The 14,542-nt window shown below is 42.9% G+C and overlaps 1 protein-coding gene across 1 annotated transcript; it reads right to left on the bottom strand.

Moving 5' to 3' along the window:
- Positions 1–1,322: 1,322 nt before the first annotated feature.
- Positions 1,323–13,703, bottom strand: zc3h15 (zinc finger CCCH-type containing 15). The gene is made up of 11 exons (XM_049600313.1): positions 13,502–13,703; positions 10,153–10,254; positions 9,905–10,007; positions 9,583–9,735; positions 6,657–6,748; positions 6,007–6,189; positions 4,689–4,769; positions 4,510–4,575; positions 4,239–4,352; positions 2,420–2,555; positions 1,323–2,307 (listed from the first exon to the last, which is right to left on the bottom strand). Exons 1-11 carry the CDS (start codon positions 13,574–13,576, stop codon positions 2,120–2,122), a joined length of 1,293 nt encoding a protein of 430 aa, XP_049456270.1. The 5' UTR covers positions 13,577–13,703; the 3' UTR covers positions 1,323–2,119.
- Positions 13,704–14,542: the final 839 nt, after the last annotated feature.

Below are 14,542 nucleotides of genomic sequence, written 5' to 3'. Positions count from 1 at the left end.
GGAATCAACATCATATCATACATGCACTCTCTCAATGTGACGGCCCTCCAGCAGATGAGACATGAAGTATATAGAATACTTTTCAGTGTCTGTAATATAGTTCAATTTAAAGCTAATACTGGCTGATACCTGTGATGCACCAGTATATCAGCATGTTGGCTGATTCTGTGACATGCCGCATATAGTCTGTGCGTGCGTGAATGTATAGATAGGTCTATATCTAGGTGAGTGAGCCCAATGTGGTAATATTCTGATCACAGATTTCATCTCCTCAGCTGTTGGTAATAACTACAGTATTCTGTAGTATTTCTAATAACCAAAATCTTAACAAATGGAGGTCTGTGATGTATCGATGTGCATCACTTCAGGGGTCTGTGACCAGAGGAAGGTTGAGAACCACTGATATAATAATAAATCCTTAGTTACACTCGTCACACACCAGCAGCTACATTATTTTAAGTGGAACATCACAATCATCCACCCTGAAAGCATTTGTATGAGGGATGCACAATTATATCTGCTGACATCAGCTTTAAAATGAACTGTCAGAATCAGCCAACACGCCTTTTCTTCCTGTGCACAATGAATGAATACTACATACATTGAACAGTATTATACTTCATGTCTCCATCTGCTGGTGGGCTGTCATGATAAGCGTATGTATGTATGATATGACGTTAATTCCACAACAGTTGAGACTTGATGATCACTGAAACTAGGTGGGAGAAAGTGGATTTATCGTTTGATATTGTTTATCAGACAAATGAGTTGTTATATTTCAGCATGTTGGATTTCAGCAAAAAAACCCAATGTCATGTATCCCAAATTAAAATGTTAAGAATTAGAAATGTGCCCAAATTTTTCCTGACTGTTAACATAACTGGCACCAAGACCAGATTACCAAGTATCAAACTGCCACATGGCCACAGACCCTTCAGGGGCCCCAAAGGCCTCAGCTCATCGCGTGTTAGCCGCTTCTTGTGAACATGTTAAACTTGTGTTGGAGCAAGACTCTTGGTTCTGACTTCTAAAGAGGCCGTATGTCAAATTTATGTTGCTCAAACTTTTACACTGTTTGATCAAACTAACACAAAGCAGCTGGCAGACAGACAACCTGGGGCCAGGAAGTAGTCCAGTACATGTTATGTGTATTTAACAGGGGCCCCAAACACACTGAGGGCCCCTGTTGTCTTGCCGTGACAGAGTGGGGAAATCTTAAATTTAAAAATGCAGCACGTTTGTACAGCAGCAGTCTGTTGTTGTGAACGCTGAAGCCGTAAGATGTGGGGCTCTGCTTCGTCCAATAAGAGACTCACACTGGATGAACAGTAATCTTTTATTTCTTCAGGAGGCAGCTCATGAGAACAGTATTTACAATTCTGGGCTGGCGAGTGGATCATTTGGTTTCAGGGCTGACATTTTAGAAGTTCTGGATTTTCTCGTTCAAAAAGTTGCACGAATTTCTGCTGACAGTTGAACAGGGCTTTGACTTCAGCTACATGAAATGTATTTGTTGAGAGAAAACAATCAGCTGGACCTCAGACTAGAGCTGTTGAGTATGAGAGGCGGTGAAGCTCTGAACAGATTCAGTTTCTTATAACAGAATCACTCCTGTTCATTTCCTACGTCGTATAACTCAACCTTCAAACATTCAACATGTTATTTGATTTATCCCACAATATAATCTCAAGAGTGCTTTCATTTTAAGCCCTGACAAAGTCTCACTCTGCAAATCACTAAATTTAAGATTCAACTGATCAGGAAGCCTAATTTATCAGTTTCAGCATAAGCCAGCAACAAGAAGTGCAGCCAAATTCTCTTTTAATTAAACTCTGACAAGCGGCGGTCATGTGGAGCTGGCCCTGTGGCGGGAACTTGGACACCGGATGGACAGCGGCAGGATGTGAGAGGGGCGGTACAGAAAACAGAGGGCGGCAGAGACAGGCAGTGATGTCATGATATAATCAGGCTTTATTACTGGAGTCTCTGAAATTTAAAATCATTCAAACATCTGGTCTCTTTGTTGTGTAGCTCCATGCATCCATCCGTCGATCCCTTTGTCACTTAGTCCGTCCTGACTTCCATCACGCGCTCCCTCGTGTCTCACGCGCTCCCTCTCTCAGTCTTCCAGCGCCAGTGTGTTGAGTTCCTCGTCGAGCTCCTCCAGATCTTCTCCCGTGAACAGGTTCTCATCCACCGGCACCTCCTCCTCCTCTTCATCATCCCCTCCTCCGTCCTCCCCGCCTCCCTCCGCCCCCGAAAGCCCGTTGGCCTCAGCGCCACCGCAAGCTCCGTTCATCTGCTCCTCTGTAGAAACAGACCGATCTTTATTATCTGTGTTAAAGGTCACCTTATGATTTACACAAAAAGACGACCTGTGTTGTCATGGCAACAAGGCACAAATCACTCATCTTCTTACCGTTGTCGTTTGGCGTCGGCTGAGTCTTGTTCCTTGAGGTGAAACGGTCCACGGAAGCTACGGTGATGCCTGTGTTGTCGACCTCTTGTGGAACAAAACGGGATAGGTCTATGTCCTGGACTTCTGTAGAGTTAGTCTGAAATAAGTAAGGTTTAGACAGGAGTGTGAGAGGTCGTGTTCTGATCATACCATTTATTATCTACTTAATTTAAGCACTGAAAGTGTTGGTGCTTTACAGTGACGAGTCATTTTGCCTTAAACGCAGCATTCAGTGCTAATTGTCCTGCCAGATGCTGATTAATGTATCTATATGTTAATACTTTGCATAAATAAGGTCATTTATTTGTATTTAGTTGGATCAGAAGAAGTGCAGTGTTCTGACAGTCAGTTTGAAAACTTCTTGACAAAAGCAGATTTCCACTAAAGTAGATTTAAAAACGCTTGTCTTTGTACCAGAGCGCAAAATAATAAATGAATTAAGGGGCAAAAATGACTTTTCAGATTACATTTAATTAAGATGAATTAAAGGAATGAAGGAGAAATGTTTTCTTGTTGCATTAAATGTGTTCGGCATTAATTTACAGCCGGCGTCTGACTGAGCAGCAGGACTGTACAGCAGGTGCAGATGATTAACAGGCTCATTATTCGCTGTGTAAAGACAGGCAGCAGGAATCAGACAGTTTAATACAGACGAGTGCTCTTCAGTTTTCCGTTTCCATTGTGAACAGTTTAATAATAACGGGTATTTATGGTTCTTTGGTACTTAAACGTTTCAGCGTTGGTGGTGAAAGCAAAGACATCTGTCTGCTCACTACTTACTGTAGTTCTCTGGTTTCCTCTGAGACTTTTTCTTTTTGGGATTTGGGATCAATAACTAGCTTAGCGAGGGGGAGTCCACTGCTAATTAGGGTCACCAAAATTTAGGAGACAGGACCGGTTATCAGGTTACACATTTTTACAGCTGGAAAATGTAAGAATCACTTCAGGCCACAGTAATAAAACATTAAAATTAAAGTAAGTGTTTTTCACTTCCATATAATATTTTGTAAAAGCCACTGGAGAGGCGCCTCCCTCTGGTCTGTGTGCACCACCATTAGGGTCAGTTTTGGTCCTGAAGGTACGATACTGAACGTTTTAGTGCAAACGGAGCTTTAAAGTCTGACGACTGCACCACACCACCTGCATCACCTGTAACTGAGGCAAAACAGCGAACTGAAAATGTGGCTGTCTCGTCTCTGTGAGGTGTGACCGAAGTCCTTGTTTCTCTCTGACTTCACTTTCTGCAGTCGGCTGTTGCTGCTCTTAACTTTTCACTTAGCGGACATTAAAGCAGAAACACATACATTATCTATTCTCCCAGATTCTAAATGTCACTAAACTAAAGACAGGAAACACTCTGTGTGGATGGATTCTCTCCTGCACTCACTGAGCATGTGGACATTTCTCTGAACGGGAAATTCTGTTCTGAGTTTTGCATAAATTGAACCGTTTCATCACGACGACAGGAACACTTGTTGCCTCTTCACAGTGTTCAAAATATTTTAATACCTAATGGCCTCATGTTTAAATATTGAGAGGTTTTCCAGGCGCTGCAGAGAAGTTCCTGACGACAGCGACCTCACAGCATGACCAAAATAACCGTTAGACTGCAGGTGTTTTGGACCAACGATGCAAACTATATCAGACACCAAACAAATCTTATTGTGCTGGGACACCTCGCTTCCAGAGAGCACAAATCAATATGAAGTCATACAAAGCCTCACTAAATAACCACTGACTGTAGGCGGACATCATCTGTGACTGCACGCTGCTACATTACCTCCTTCTCCTCCTCATCACCATCCTCGTCGCTGGCATATCGTGTGTCGGAGGCTTCAGCATCGTCGTCGTCGACCAGCTCTGGGCGGAATTCGAACACCTCACGCCCACTCACCTACAGATACATGTGATTTAATTAAATCCTGTGTAACCGTGGAAACGTCTGCTGTGTTGTGATAAAACCAGACAGACTGTAAACTCAGAGTCACGGACCTCTAGAAACAGACACACACACTGTTAACGTAACGACCACACACACCAGTCGGACTTACCACTAGCGATTTTCCAGCCTTAAAGTCGGCCTTCTTCTTCTCCATCTCCTCCTTCGCTTTGTCAATCTGTTAATCAGCAGCACACAGAGGGAAATGTAAGCAGCTTTACGATCAAACATTTCTGGTTTTGCTCCATAAAAAGCTGATGTTGATAAAAATGTGATTGAACATGTTCCAACCTTCTCCTGCCTTTTCCTCCTCTTCCATGCCAGGAAAGTCTCCAGAGTGATCCGAGTCACGTTGGGGCCCAGAGCTGAGCGCTGCAGGCAGACAGACAGACGTCAGGATGTGGAGAGAAAATATCAGTCAGATGGAGATTTTTACAGACGTCACATCACCGTGCGGCAGCCAGGTTGGAGGTCCTAAACTTTTGGGTACCATTTTCTACAGACAAAATATCTTAATATCCAATTTTTCCGTCTCAGATTTGCTTCTGTAAATCTGACCGACCACTGAGGGTTCTTGTGTTTCCTTTTTAACTGTGTCGACAGGCATTTAATAACTTTTAAAATGTTTGCTGTATTTTATTGTTGTATATTTTTAATGTGAATACTTGAAGCACTTTGTAATTGTTTTTAAAAGGTACAATAGAAATAAATGTTTACTAACATAATTACAAGTACTAATGTCAAAACAGTGAGCTAACGACCACATCTGATGATGTCATCATGCGGCAGAGCGTTGTTCCTGTGGGCTACAGCAACACTAAACCCCTGAGCTTGCCTGAGAAGGACTAAATGCACAAAGCTGCTATTTTGAAATATCCCATGGAGAGAGACTCTCACTGCAGCCTGTTGTGAAAATGTGGGCATGCAGCCTCGTTCTGTGGACGATAAACCAGGTGCAGACTTCCATCTGTGTCACCGCTGATGAGGAAATACAGCGAGTGCTGGACGGAGCAGTGAGTGACAACAACCCCGCCCACATTTAAGAGGACTGTCTGAACACACCGAGGGTCTAGGTACCATGTCTGAAGGCTTACTGCTGGTTCCAAAGGTGCTGGACTGAAAGGGTTTGGTGGAGACGGGGCTTAAACTCGTGTTTCCCAGACGATTACAGTGCTCACTTGCGCCTCAGCTCATAAACTTTGCCTTTACTCACCGCCATTTTCTTGCAAGTGCCCAATTAGTACAGCACATGTGCAGCTATCAATAGAGAGGAGGAGGAGTTGGCTCACTCCTCGGCTTCTTACCTCATCAGTTCAAGAAAAAACAAAGTGGTTAATTCTTTTTTTGTAGCTGAACATGTTATCTTAACTGCTGAGTGCTGCACTGACTGAGCTCACTGTAACCTACAGTTCTGACTTTGGAGACGAGTCTCGATGAAATGCTTGACATGATTATTCTACACGCAGCTGTTTCTAGTTTACTGCTGATTTTGTTGAATACATTTCTGTATCAATTCAGAGCTGTTATTCAACAGATTTGTTTGTTTTTTCTGACTCTAATAACCATAAACCTCAGAGTCCAGACTTCACACCCCTCCGTCCATCCTTACCTCGTTCTCTATCAGCTCCTCCAGCGAAATCTCCTCCTCTTTGTCCTCCTTCTTCTTGTCTTTTTTCAGTACAAAGCCGGGCGGCAGGGCGTGCCGGTACATGCAGGTGTCGCCCCCCGCTGGACACGACCAGAACCAGCCGTACTTATTATTCTCTATGGCCTCCAGGAAGTACTTACACACCTGCAGACGAGACAATGCAGTGGATAATGTTACTCAGAGGGGTCGAGGTACACAGACAGCATCGTATTATTACTGTGTTCAGCTGACTGGATTTTAAGTCTGAGTGACTGTCAAGTGTTCGGGGACAAGCAGCCATGAGATCACAGATTAACTTTGCTCTTTAAACTGCTCCGATTGTTTGTGTGTCTGACTCAAAAAGAGGCTTAGCTGATGCCAGAGGGACAGTTCGGCTTTAAATCACGACTAACATGACTCATAGATTTATGTGATGACTGATCGAATCCAACACCTTCACTACTGATCAAACCTCGTCCATCTGACTCTTGTAGGTCATTTCTGCCTCAGTCTTCTCTTCCTCAAATGGCAAAAGCAAATGGACCATTTCCCTCCATGCATCACCATCTACCTCCTCATATGTGACCCTGTCTTCATTCATTCATCATTACTCATCATCAGAGCCAACTTACGATTTGTGTTTTGGCTTTCTTCTTCTCCGCCTCTCCGTGTTTTTTGTTGACCACCTCCTCCAGCTTCTTCTCATCCCAGTTCTCCATGGTGTCTGAACACAACACAACAAGTAATGAAGCATCATGCAAATAATAGACCCGAACCTTCATCAGCACCGCTCCTGATATTTATCACTGAGCACTCGGTGTGTCTGAGATTTAATGAGGGATAGATCGTCTTGGCAGCAGAGTGTTCAACTTTTGCACTCAGACTCTTGGTGCTTATAGGAAGTCTGGTTTTAAAAAGTATTTCCACCTTGTTTTGCTGAAGAAGAAACAGAGCAACAAGCCAGTATGATTCTTAGTAAATAAGTATATAAGTGATATGTGATTTTTTAATCAAATAACCTCATTTCACCTTATTTTAGCCATTTGGAGACGACTGTATCAAACTAAGTAAATATAATGACATTGGCCAGCATGACACATAATCTGTGTTTCTAAAGCACTTTTCAAACAGAGTTACAGAGTACTTCACATGTCAACAGTTAAAACAGACATGACATGAAAACAACTTTTAAAAGAACTGATAAAAACACTTTGGTTTATGAAACCTGAGGAAATAACAGACAGTTTAAATGAACTTATCACTCAAGTAAGACCAGGAAGGGCTCTCTGATAAAAGTCTGTTTTAAGAAGGGACTTAAATGAGATCACTGACTCAGTCGACCTGACTGTTCAGAGCCTCGGGGCCCCGACAGCAAACGCTCTGTCCCCTTTATTGTTCAGTGTCAGGAACAGACAGGCGACCTCTGCTGCCTGAGGACCTCAAAGTACGTCCTGGTGTGTACGGCACTAAGAGGTCAGAGATACAGCTGGGAGAGAGACCATGAAGAGCCTTTAAAGGCATCAGTAAATCTTATAATATATCTAAGACATACTGGGAGCCGGTGTGAGGCCTCGATCACACAGAAAGTGTTTTCCAGGTTGCAAAACATGAGGCGCAACGCACTGCCCCTTTTTGTTCTTAAAAAGTAAATAAAATTGAATGCCACTGGTAAATAAACCTTTGCTACGCTTTTTAATTTGTGCAATCACCTCATCAGTTCGCTACCCTAACCCTTCCATATAATCACTCTACTGTTTTTCTTTCCCCGCAGTAATCAGTGTGTAGCTGCTGCCATGTTGAGGCAGAGGGTGCTGTGTGTAGCTCTGGTTGAGGGTGAGAGGCTGTCAGCAGATAAACAGAGATCTGTGTGGGTACATGAGACCCTAAAAAAGAGGCTGGATCATGGGGAGTACCACCAGTTGGTCCAGGAGCTTCTCCTCCATCATGGACGTTTACAGTACTGCACTTATCTGCTGTTTTCTATTCAGATGGTGCTAACTGTGCTTTGTAAAGCCGTATAGCTCTGGGTATCCAGCAGCCACTACCACCAGTTTCTCCTCCATTGTTTACCAACTGTAAACGTGTTGTAGTGACCACCACAGAAGCCCCGCCTCTAAAATCATCCGATAATAACCGGACAATGGGGAAAAAGATGACGAAAAAGAGATGATGTGGAGTGCTTTTCCCACAAAAGCACGAGACGCATAGCTTGGCCTGTGGCGGTATGCGATAAGTCGGTTAATTGCATGGTAAATTTAAAGGGAGACGGTAAGTTTTCCGGCCGCGATGAATTGCCATATTCATATTTGTTTTCCTCGTCTCTCTCCACCAAAGAGACTGGACGACAAGAGCGTTCACTGCCGTGCATCGTCTGGCAGCAGGTGAGTTGGTTCATTAGCGCAATGAACGGAGGGAAACCTCTCGTCATCGAGTGTCTTTGTCTCTGTGGGGGAGGCGGGGCTATGAGCTACACACACACACACACACACACACACACACACACACACACACAGTGCGATCTTCATGAGGGAGAGACAAGGCGGAGAAGAAAAAAAAGGAGTTGAGCATAAGAGAAAGACAGGGAATGCCGGGTTTGTTCTAAAACCGTCTCAACAAAAAGAGCGATTATGACCATCTTAACTGCACACCTGAGAGTGAGAGACTGACTATTTTTTGCATTCCTAAATATTCTTGTTAAATAAATGTTTATTTCTCTTTAAAAGGGTGTACTTGCATCAATGTCTTTATTATCATAATATAAGTTTAAAAATGGTCTAAAAACAGCAAAATTACAACAACAATAAAAATGGTCTTAAAAGCACAATATTACACAAACATTTCTGACGCAGTTAATCGCCCAGCAAAATTTGTTATCATGACAGGCCTACGTGTAGCAACGCAAAACAGCAAGCACAACGTTCATTCTCTTTTTTTTTTTTTTAAATACAAAAGATGGGGCGTCGGTGGCTTAGTGGTAGAGCAGGCGCCCCATGTACAAGGCTGTTGCCGCAGCGGCCTGGGTTCGACTCCAGCCTGTGGCCCTTTGCTGCATGTCATTCCCTCTCTCTCCCCCCTTCACACTTGCTGTCCTATCAATTAAAGGCTTAAAAATGCCCAAAAAATATCTTTAAAAAAAAAAATACAAAAGATGCCTCCAACTGCTCAAACGCTTGCTGTGTGATCGGGGTCTAAAGAGGCTAAAATTAAGGTCTCCTGGCAGCTGAGTTCTCAACAGTCTGGAGTCCATTAATAAATTCCTGAGTCAGGCGTGAAGAGATGAAGGTGTGTAAAACTGTCTGCGTCTTTAAAAGTTAAAATGGATCGTACTTTTGAAATATTGCTAAGATGATGTAAACATGTTTACACAAGCTTTCTGACTCAAAACTTAAACTTCTGTCCAACCAGACTCCAAGATGTCTTTCAGCAGGTCTGATGTGATCCAGCAGGGGAGCAGCCTGTCAGGGCCCGATGACAACAATCTCTGTTTTGTCTGAGTTCAGCTGCAGAAAATGTTTTGACATCCAGCTTTTAATAATTATACATTCACTACAAACTAACCTTTCTCCAGGTCATCGTCTCTTTCATCCACGTAGAGGCTCCTCTTCTCACATTTCCTCTCCATCGACAAGTCATGGCTGAACTTGCACTTGTCCCCTTTGGTGCACTGGCCCTGCTTAAAGAACGCACACAGCACGGACTTTGGGTCGACGCCTGCAGAAAGAGAGAAGATTCATTCAGCCGTGATTAATTATGGTCAACTTATAAACACACAACCAGCAAATATTTGGGCATTTTTACATGATGAGCAGCTACAATGAAAAATGAGCTGAGTTATGATTCATTCATCTTCTGTCACATTCACAGACGGTGTGTTCGGTACCTTTGCTGACTTTCTGGGCAGCGACTACGGGTTTAAACAGCTCGTTGAGTTCTTCCAGCTCCTTCTTCTTATCACCCTTCTTATTGGTCTTTTCTGCCTCCACCTTCAAACACAAACACAGATGGTAGATGTGTATGAGGACGATCTTATCCAGTGAAATTAGCTGAGCACACAGAGCAGTTTAACCGCCACACAGCCAGGTGATGAACAACTCCTGACAGGTGGTGACATCTAACGTAGCTCCTGACCTGTCTGGCACTTTGCTGTCCATGTTTGACTTGCTGAGTGACGTTCTTGATGAACTTCTGCTGCTTGGCCCCTTTCTTGTTCTTCAAGCCAAATGTCTTGTCCTGGAAAAAACACACAGTCAGTTATCAGTTTCTAATTTATCAATTTAACACTTCCAACTAACGAGAGCAAGTTCCTGCACTTCAAATCCACAAACACGACAGATGAGGATGAACTCACCTGCATCACAGAGCAGCTCACATACACACTGTGATTCTGGATGTGCAGGATGGGGCTACATATGTAAGCACTTTCCTTAGCTGATCATTGGTAACATAACCATCAGTTCATCTTGATTTCTTTTCTAAAAATACATCAACTTTGCTTGCACCTAATGCCTTTTGTTTCTCACAGCAACATACTGGATACTCTGACAGCATCACACAGCCTCTGAAACAAATACAGATGTGGAGGTCTAACCACATGAAACACATTAATTATAACTGCATCATGATGCTTTGCCTGCTTTACTTTCCAGTGTCGCCACCACGCTCTCACTCCACACCCCATAATGGCTGCCTTGTCATATAGTAGCTGTACTGCACCCTGTTTGTTAACGCTTGTAATGGAAACATGCTTCCAACATACACCATCGTACTGACAGCTGGAATATAACAGGAGGCTACTCATCTGTATATTTCAGAATCAGATCTTTACTTGATTAATTAAATTAACCAATCGGTCGTTAAGTAGTCATTATCATTCCTGGCTGCATCACACGAGGGAAATATGCAATAATATTGTTGTATAACAGAGATGGGGAAAAATAGATACGACGTAGTATCGTGATATTTTTGTGAGGCAATATCGTTTCATCACACAGTGTCAAGTATTGATTTTTACTATTTAAATGATTAATATTACTTTATATTATCCAATATTACTACTTAATATTAGATACATTATGCCACAAATAAAATGATTTAAGTCAGATGAACACAGATGCTGGCAAAGTTTTCCTTTGAAGAAATAATTTGTAGTTGGGACAAAAGGGTAATAAATCACAATATAATTTATTCCAATACTCAGCACTTGAGTTGAAGGTGTGAGAAAGAATAGTATCAGTAACATTGTTAACACTGTGCTACATTACAGAGAAATACAAACCGTACTAATGAACCTTCATTAATATAGGCCTATATTTTATCTCCAAGTGCACGTCACACACTGAGCGAGCCGCCTGTTAATGACGCTGTGGGCTAATGGGCATGTAGCTACTTCCATGTTTCACATGATACGTCATGTTTGTAGTCGACCAATGAAGATGAGTTTACATATCACCTTGGGTTCGTCCTTCACCTTCTCAAAATGATCCCACACTTTGGATTTCCTGCCCGACATGTTATTAACTAGCCTGTGGAATAACCGCAGGTACCAGCCCTGGAAATTAACCTGACGAGGACACTTCCTGTGTCTGTCCCTTCAAAGTAAAGTCACACATGCTCCAGTCATATAGGTTTGGATTTATTCTGACATAGTGTTGCACGGTATACCGGTACTAAAATAGTACCGCGGTACTAGAGTATTCCAAACGGTACTATACTGCATTTGGAAAATACTGGTACTTTGAAATTGATTCAATTCATTAATTTAGTTAATTTATTTTACTCATTTATGCACACAAACGCCTTTCTTGTTCCTACTGGAGCACAGATTGCACAAGTGGTGTGTATGACAACACCTGTATCAACATTTGCAGCTGGCGCACGTGAAAAAAGACAAGAGAAAGTCTGCCTCGCAAAGGGAGACAACAGGAGACAACACCAACTTGGTGGAACATTTGAGCAACCAAACCGTGACGTCCGTACCGAGGTACTTTTGAAGCACGATTTTTTGGTACCGTTACACCCCTACTATTTATTGTTCTAAAGGTTTGTAGCCAAAAGGACTTTTCCTTAGGAAAAGTACCAAGAAGTATCAAAATTCATATTGGTATGGGTACCAAAACAAAGATTTTGGTATCGTGACAACACTATTCTGACAAGGTGCAGCTTCTGATAGAGTTTCATGTTTTGTTTTTCTTCAGCTAAGCGACCAATGAAATCTTGCCGACTTGGTCGACTATTGTGATAATATTGTATAGTGGGTCGTCGGGTGATTCCCGCCCCTGTTATTATCCAAACTTGTGAACAGTGTGATAAGACTTGACTTAAGTTAAAAACAGAGAAACGAGACATGACTCTGTTATGTTAATGTGTTAGTTAGTCCCTCAAACCTCTCTGAATGATGTAGTTAATGGTCACAATAGTCTGCATTCATCAAACAGCAGTAACTAGTGTGTTTATAGGGACTGTATTCACAGAAGAACACATCAGTGTGACAACATGAGTTGTCAATAGTTGTTGGATAACAATGTAGCTCAGTGGCTCAGAGGATTCAGCTTTATCCAGCCTTTGGAAACACAACTTGTTAATTGACTTTGCTCACTTTAATAAACCGTTAACTATAAGCATCAGACCACAGACAGCACACAAAGTACTTGTTGTGTAATTACACAGATAGTTTACCAACTCTTGTCACATTCAGGAACAATTAAACGTGACGTTATACAAGTTAAATAAACCTATAATCAGCCTCAAAGCTCTGCAGTGACAAACCTCAGGAACACGTTGCAGTACATTTGAAGCCTCTGTGTGTCTCAATAGCAAAAGGCGGCTAACGCAGACAAGCCGGTGTGGACACACTGACAGCTACACGACACAATGTTTGATAGTTACAGCTGCTTTCAGAGACCCACACCTGCGTTAACATCACTCTCATACCTGACGACACACACATAATGTGTTTAAAGACCAACTTTGTCCAGCTCTAGCTCAGATCTGATCCTGTCACTGATCTGAGCTGCGCGGCCGGACAGGCCGCTCACACCGCTCTGATGACTCTTCATGTACAAAAACAGCTAAGCTAATTGTAAAATACACAGTAAAGACGTTATATAAAGACTTCTAATTTAACTGGTGACTTTAGGGACATATATGAAGCTTAGTGGGACAAGTGTGGACACTCAGAGCGGCGGCGCGGCCCTGCTAGCCTCCTGACCGCCTCGTTAGGACACAAGCATCAGCCAAAAATGAAGCTAGCCTCCTGACAGCTAGCTAACACACTGACAGCTACTCACTTAAACATTTAATTATAGTGATTTAACTTTTGTTAAATAGTTAATGAATTATTCATAACAACTACGGCACAATTAGTTGACGCTGTCAGCTGCCAGGAGGCCGGTGCAACTTGTCAGCAACATACGCTAGCTTCGGTTAGCACGGCCGGCTAACGCTAAAACACCGACATGCTAACTCGTGTTATTTTTACCTCAATAATCTTTTCCTTTTTCTTCTCCTGAGTTTTTTTACTCCCCGCGGGCTGGGCGGGTTTCTTCGGAGGCATGTTGGCTCAGGTGCAGCTGTGTACAAAACGCGGACAGCCGTGTGTTTTATTGAAAATGTGGTGTTTCGGTTGGGGGACGTCAGCTCCACATTACCCGGTTGATGCTAGCAGCACCGCACCGCGACGGCGTCCCTAGGCCACATGTGAGTTGTTGATGTTCGGTGGCGTCATCACGCACCGCGAGAGGCATGGCGGGTACTGTAGTCCTCACATAAAAACGACTTTTCCCAGTTAAACCTGGTGTAATCAGCGGTGGGAGAGGTGCTCAGTTGTTTTATGGAAGCAGTGGCAGCAGTACCAGAGTGTAGAAGTAATCTGTTACAAGTACAAGGTCTGCATATATAATTTTACTTGAGTAAAAGTAGCCTACAGTAGTATTACCACCACTTAAAGGTAAATCACTCAAGCAGAGTGGCCCATTATTGAATCATAATTATTGATGTATAAATAGGTGCATCATTTTAATGTTGCAGCTGGTCAACCTGGATATTACTCTGCGCCTCCAAGGTGCCTTTGAGCAAGGCACCAAACCTCTAACTGCTCAGGGCACCTGTCCATGGGCAGCCCCCTCACCCTGACATCTCTCCATTTAATGCTTGTCCTGTTTGTGCATGTGTGTGTACAGCGGCTGCAAAAGTTTGGGCACGCGCAGTCAAATTTCATTTACTGTGAACATTTTTTTCAGCAGTGTGTTATTTTTGTTTTGTGCAATTTTAGAGTGGAAAAAAAATGAAAAGAGCACCATGCAAAAGTTTGGGCACGGCGAGACATCTGAGCTCTCAGACAGCTTTTCCCAGGGTCTCAGACCTTAATGAGCTTGTTCACAGTCATCGTTAGGAAAGGCCAGGTGATGCTAATTTCAAGTGACTCCTGAAACCTCGTCCCAACAATCAGCAACCATGGGCTCCTCTAAACAGCTGCCTAGCACTCTGAAGATTAAAAGACCTGATGAAGACTAGAAGAAGA

This window comes from Epinephelus fuscoguttatus, linkage group LG16, assembly GCF_011397635.1.
Source record: "Epinephelus fuscoguttatus linkage group LG16, E.fuscoguttatus.final_Chr_v1".
In the NCBI taxonomy this organism is placed as follows: domain Eukaryota; kingdom Metazoa; phylum Chordata; class Actinopteri; order Perciformes; family Serranidae; genus Epinephelus; species Epinephelus fuscoguttatus.
The sequence above is the reverse complement of the archived record's forward strand: the minus strand, read 5'-3'. Positions and strand labels throughout refer to the sequence as shown.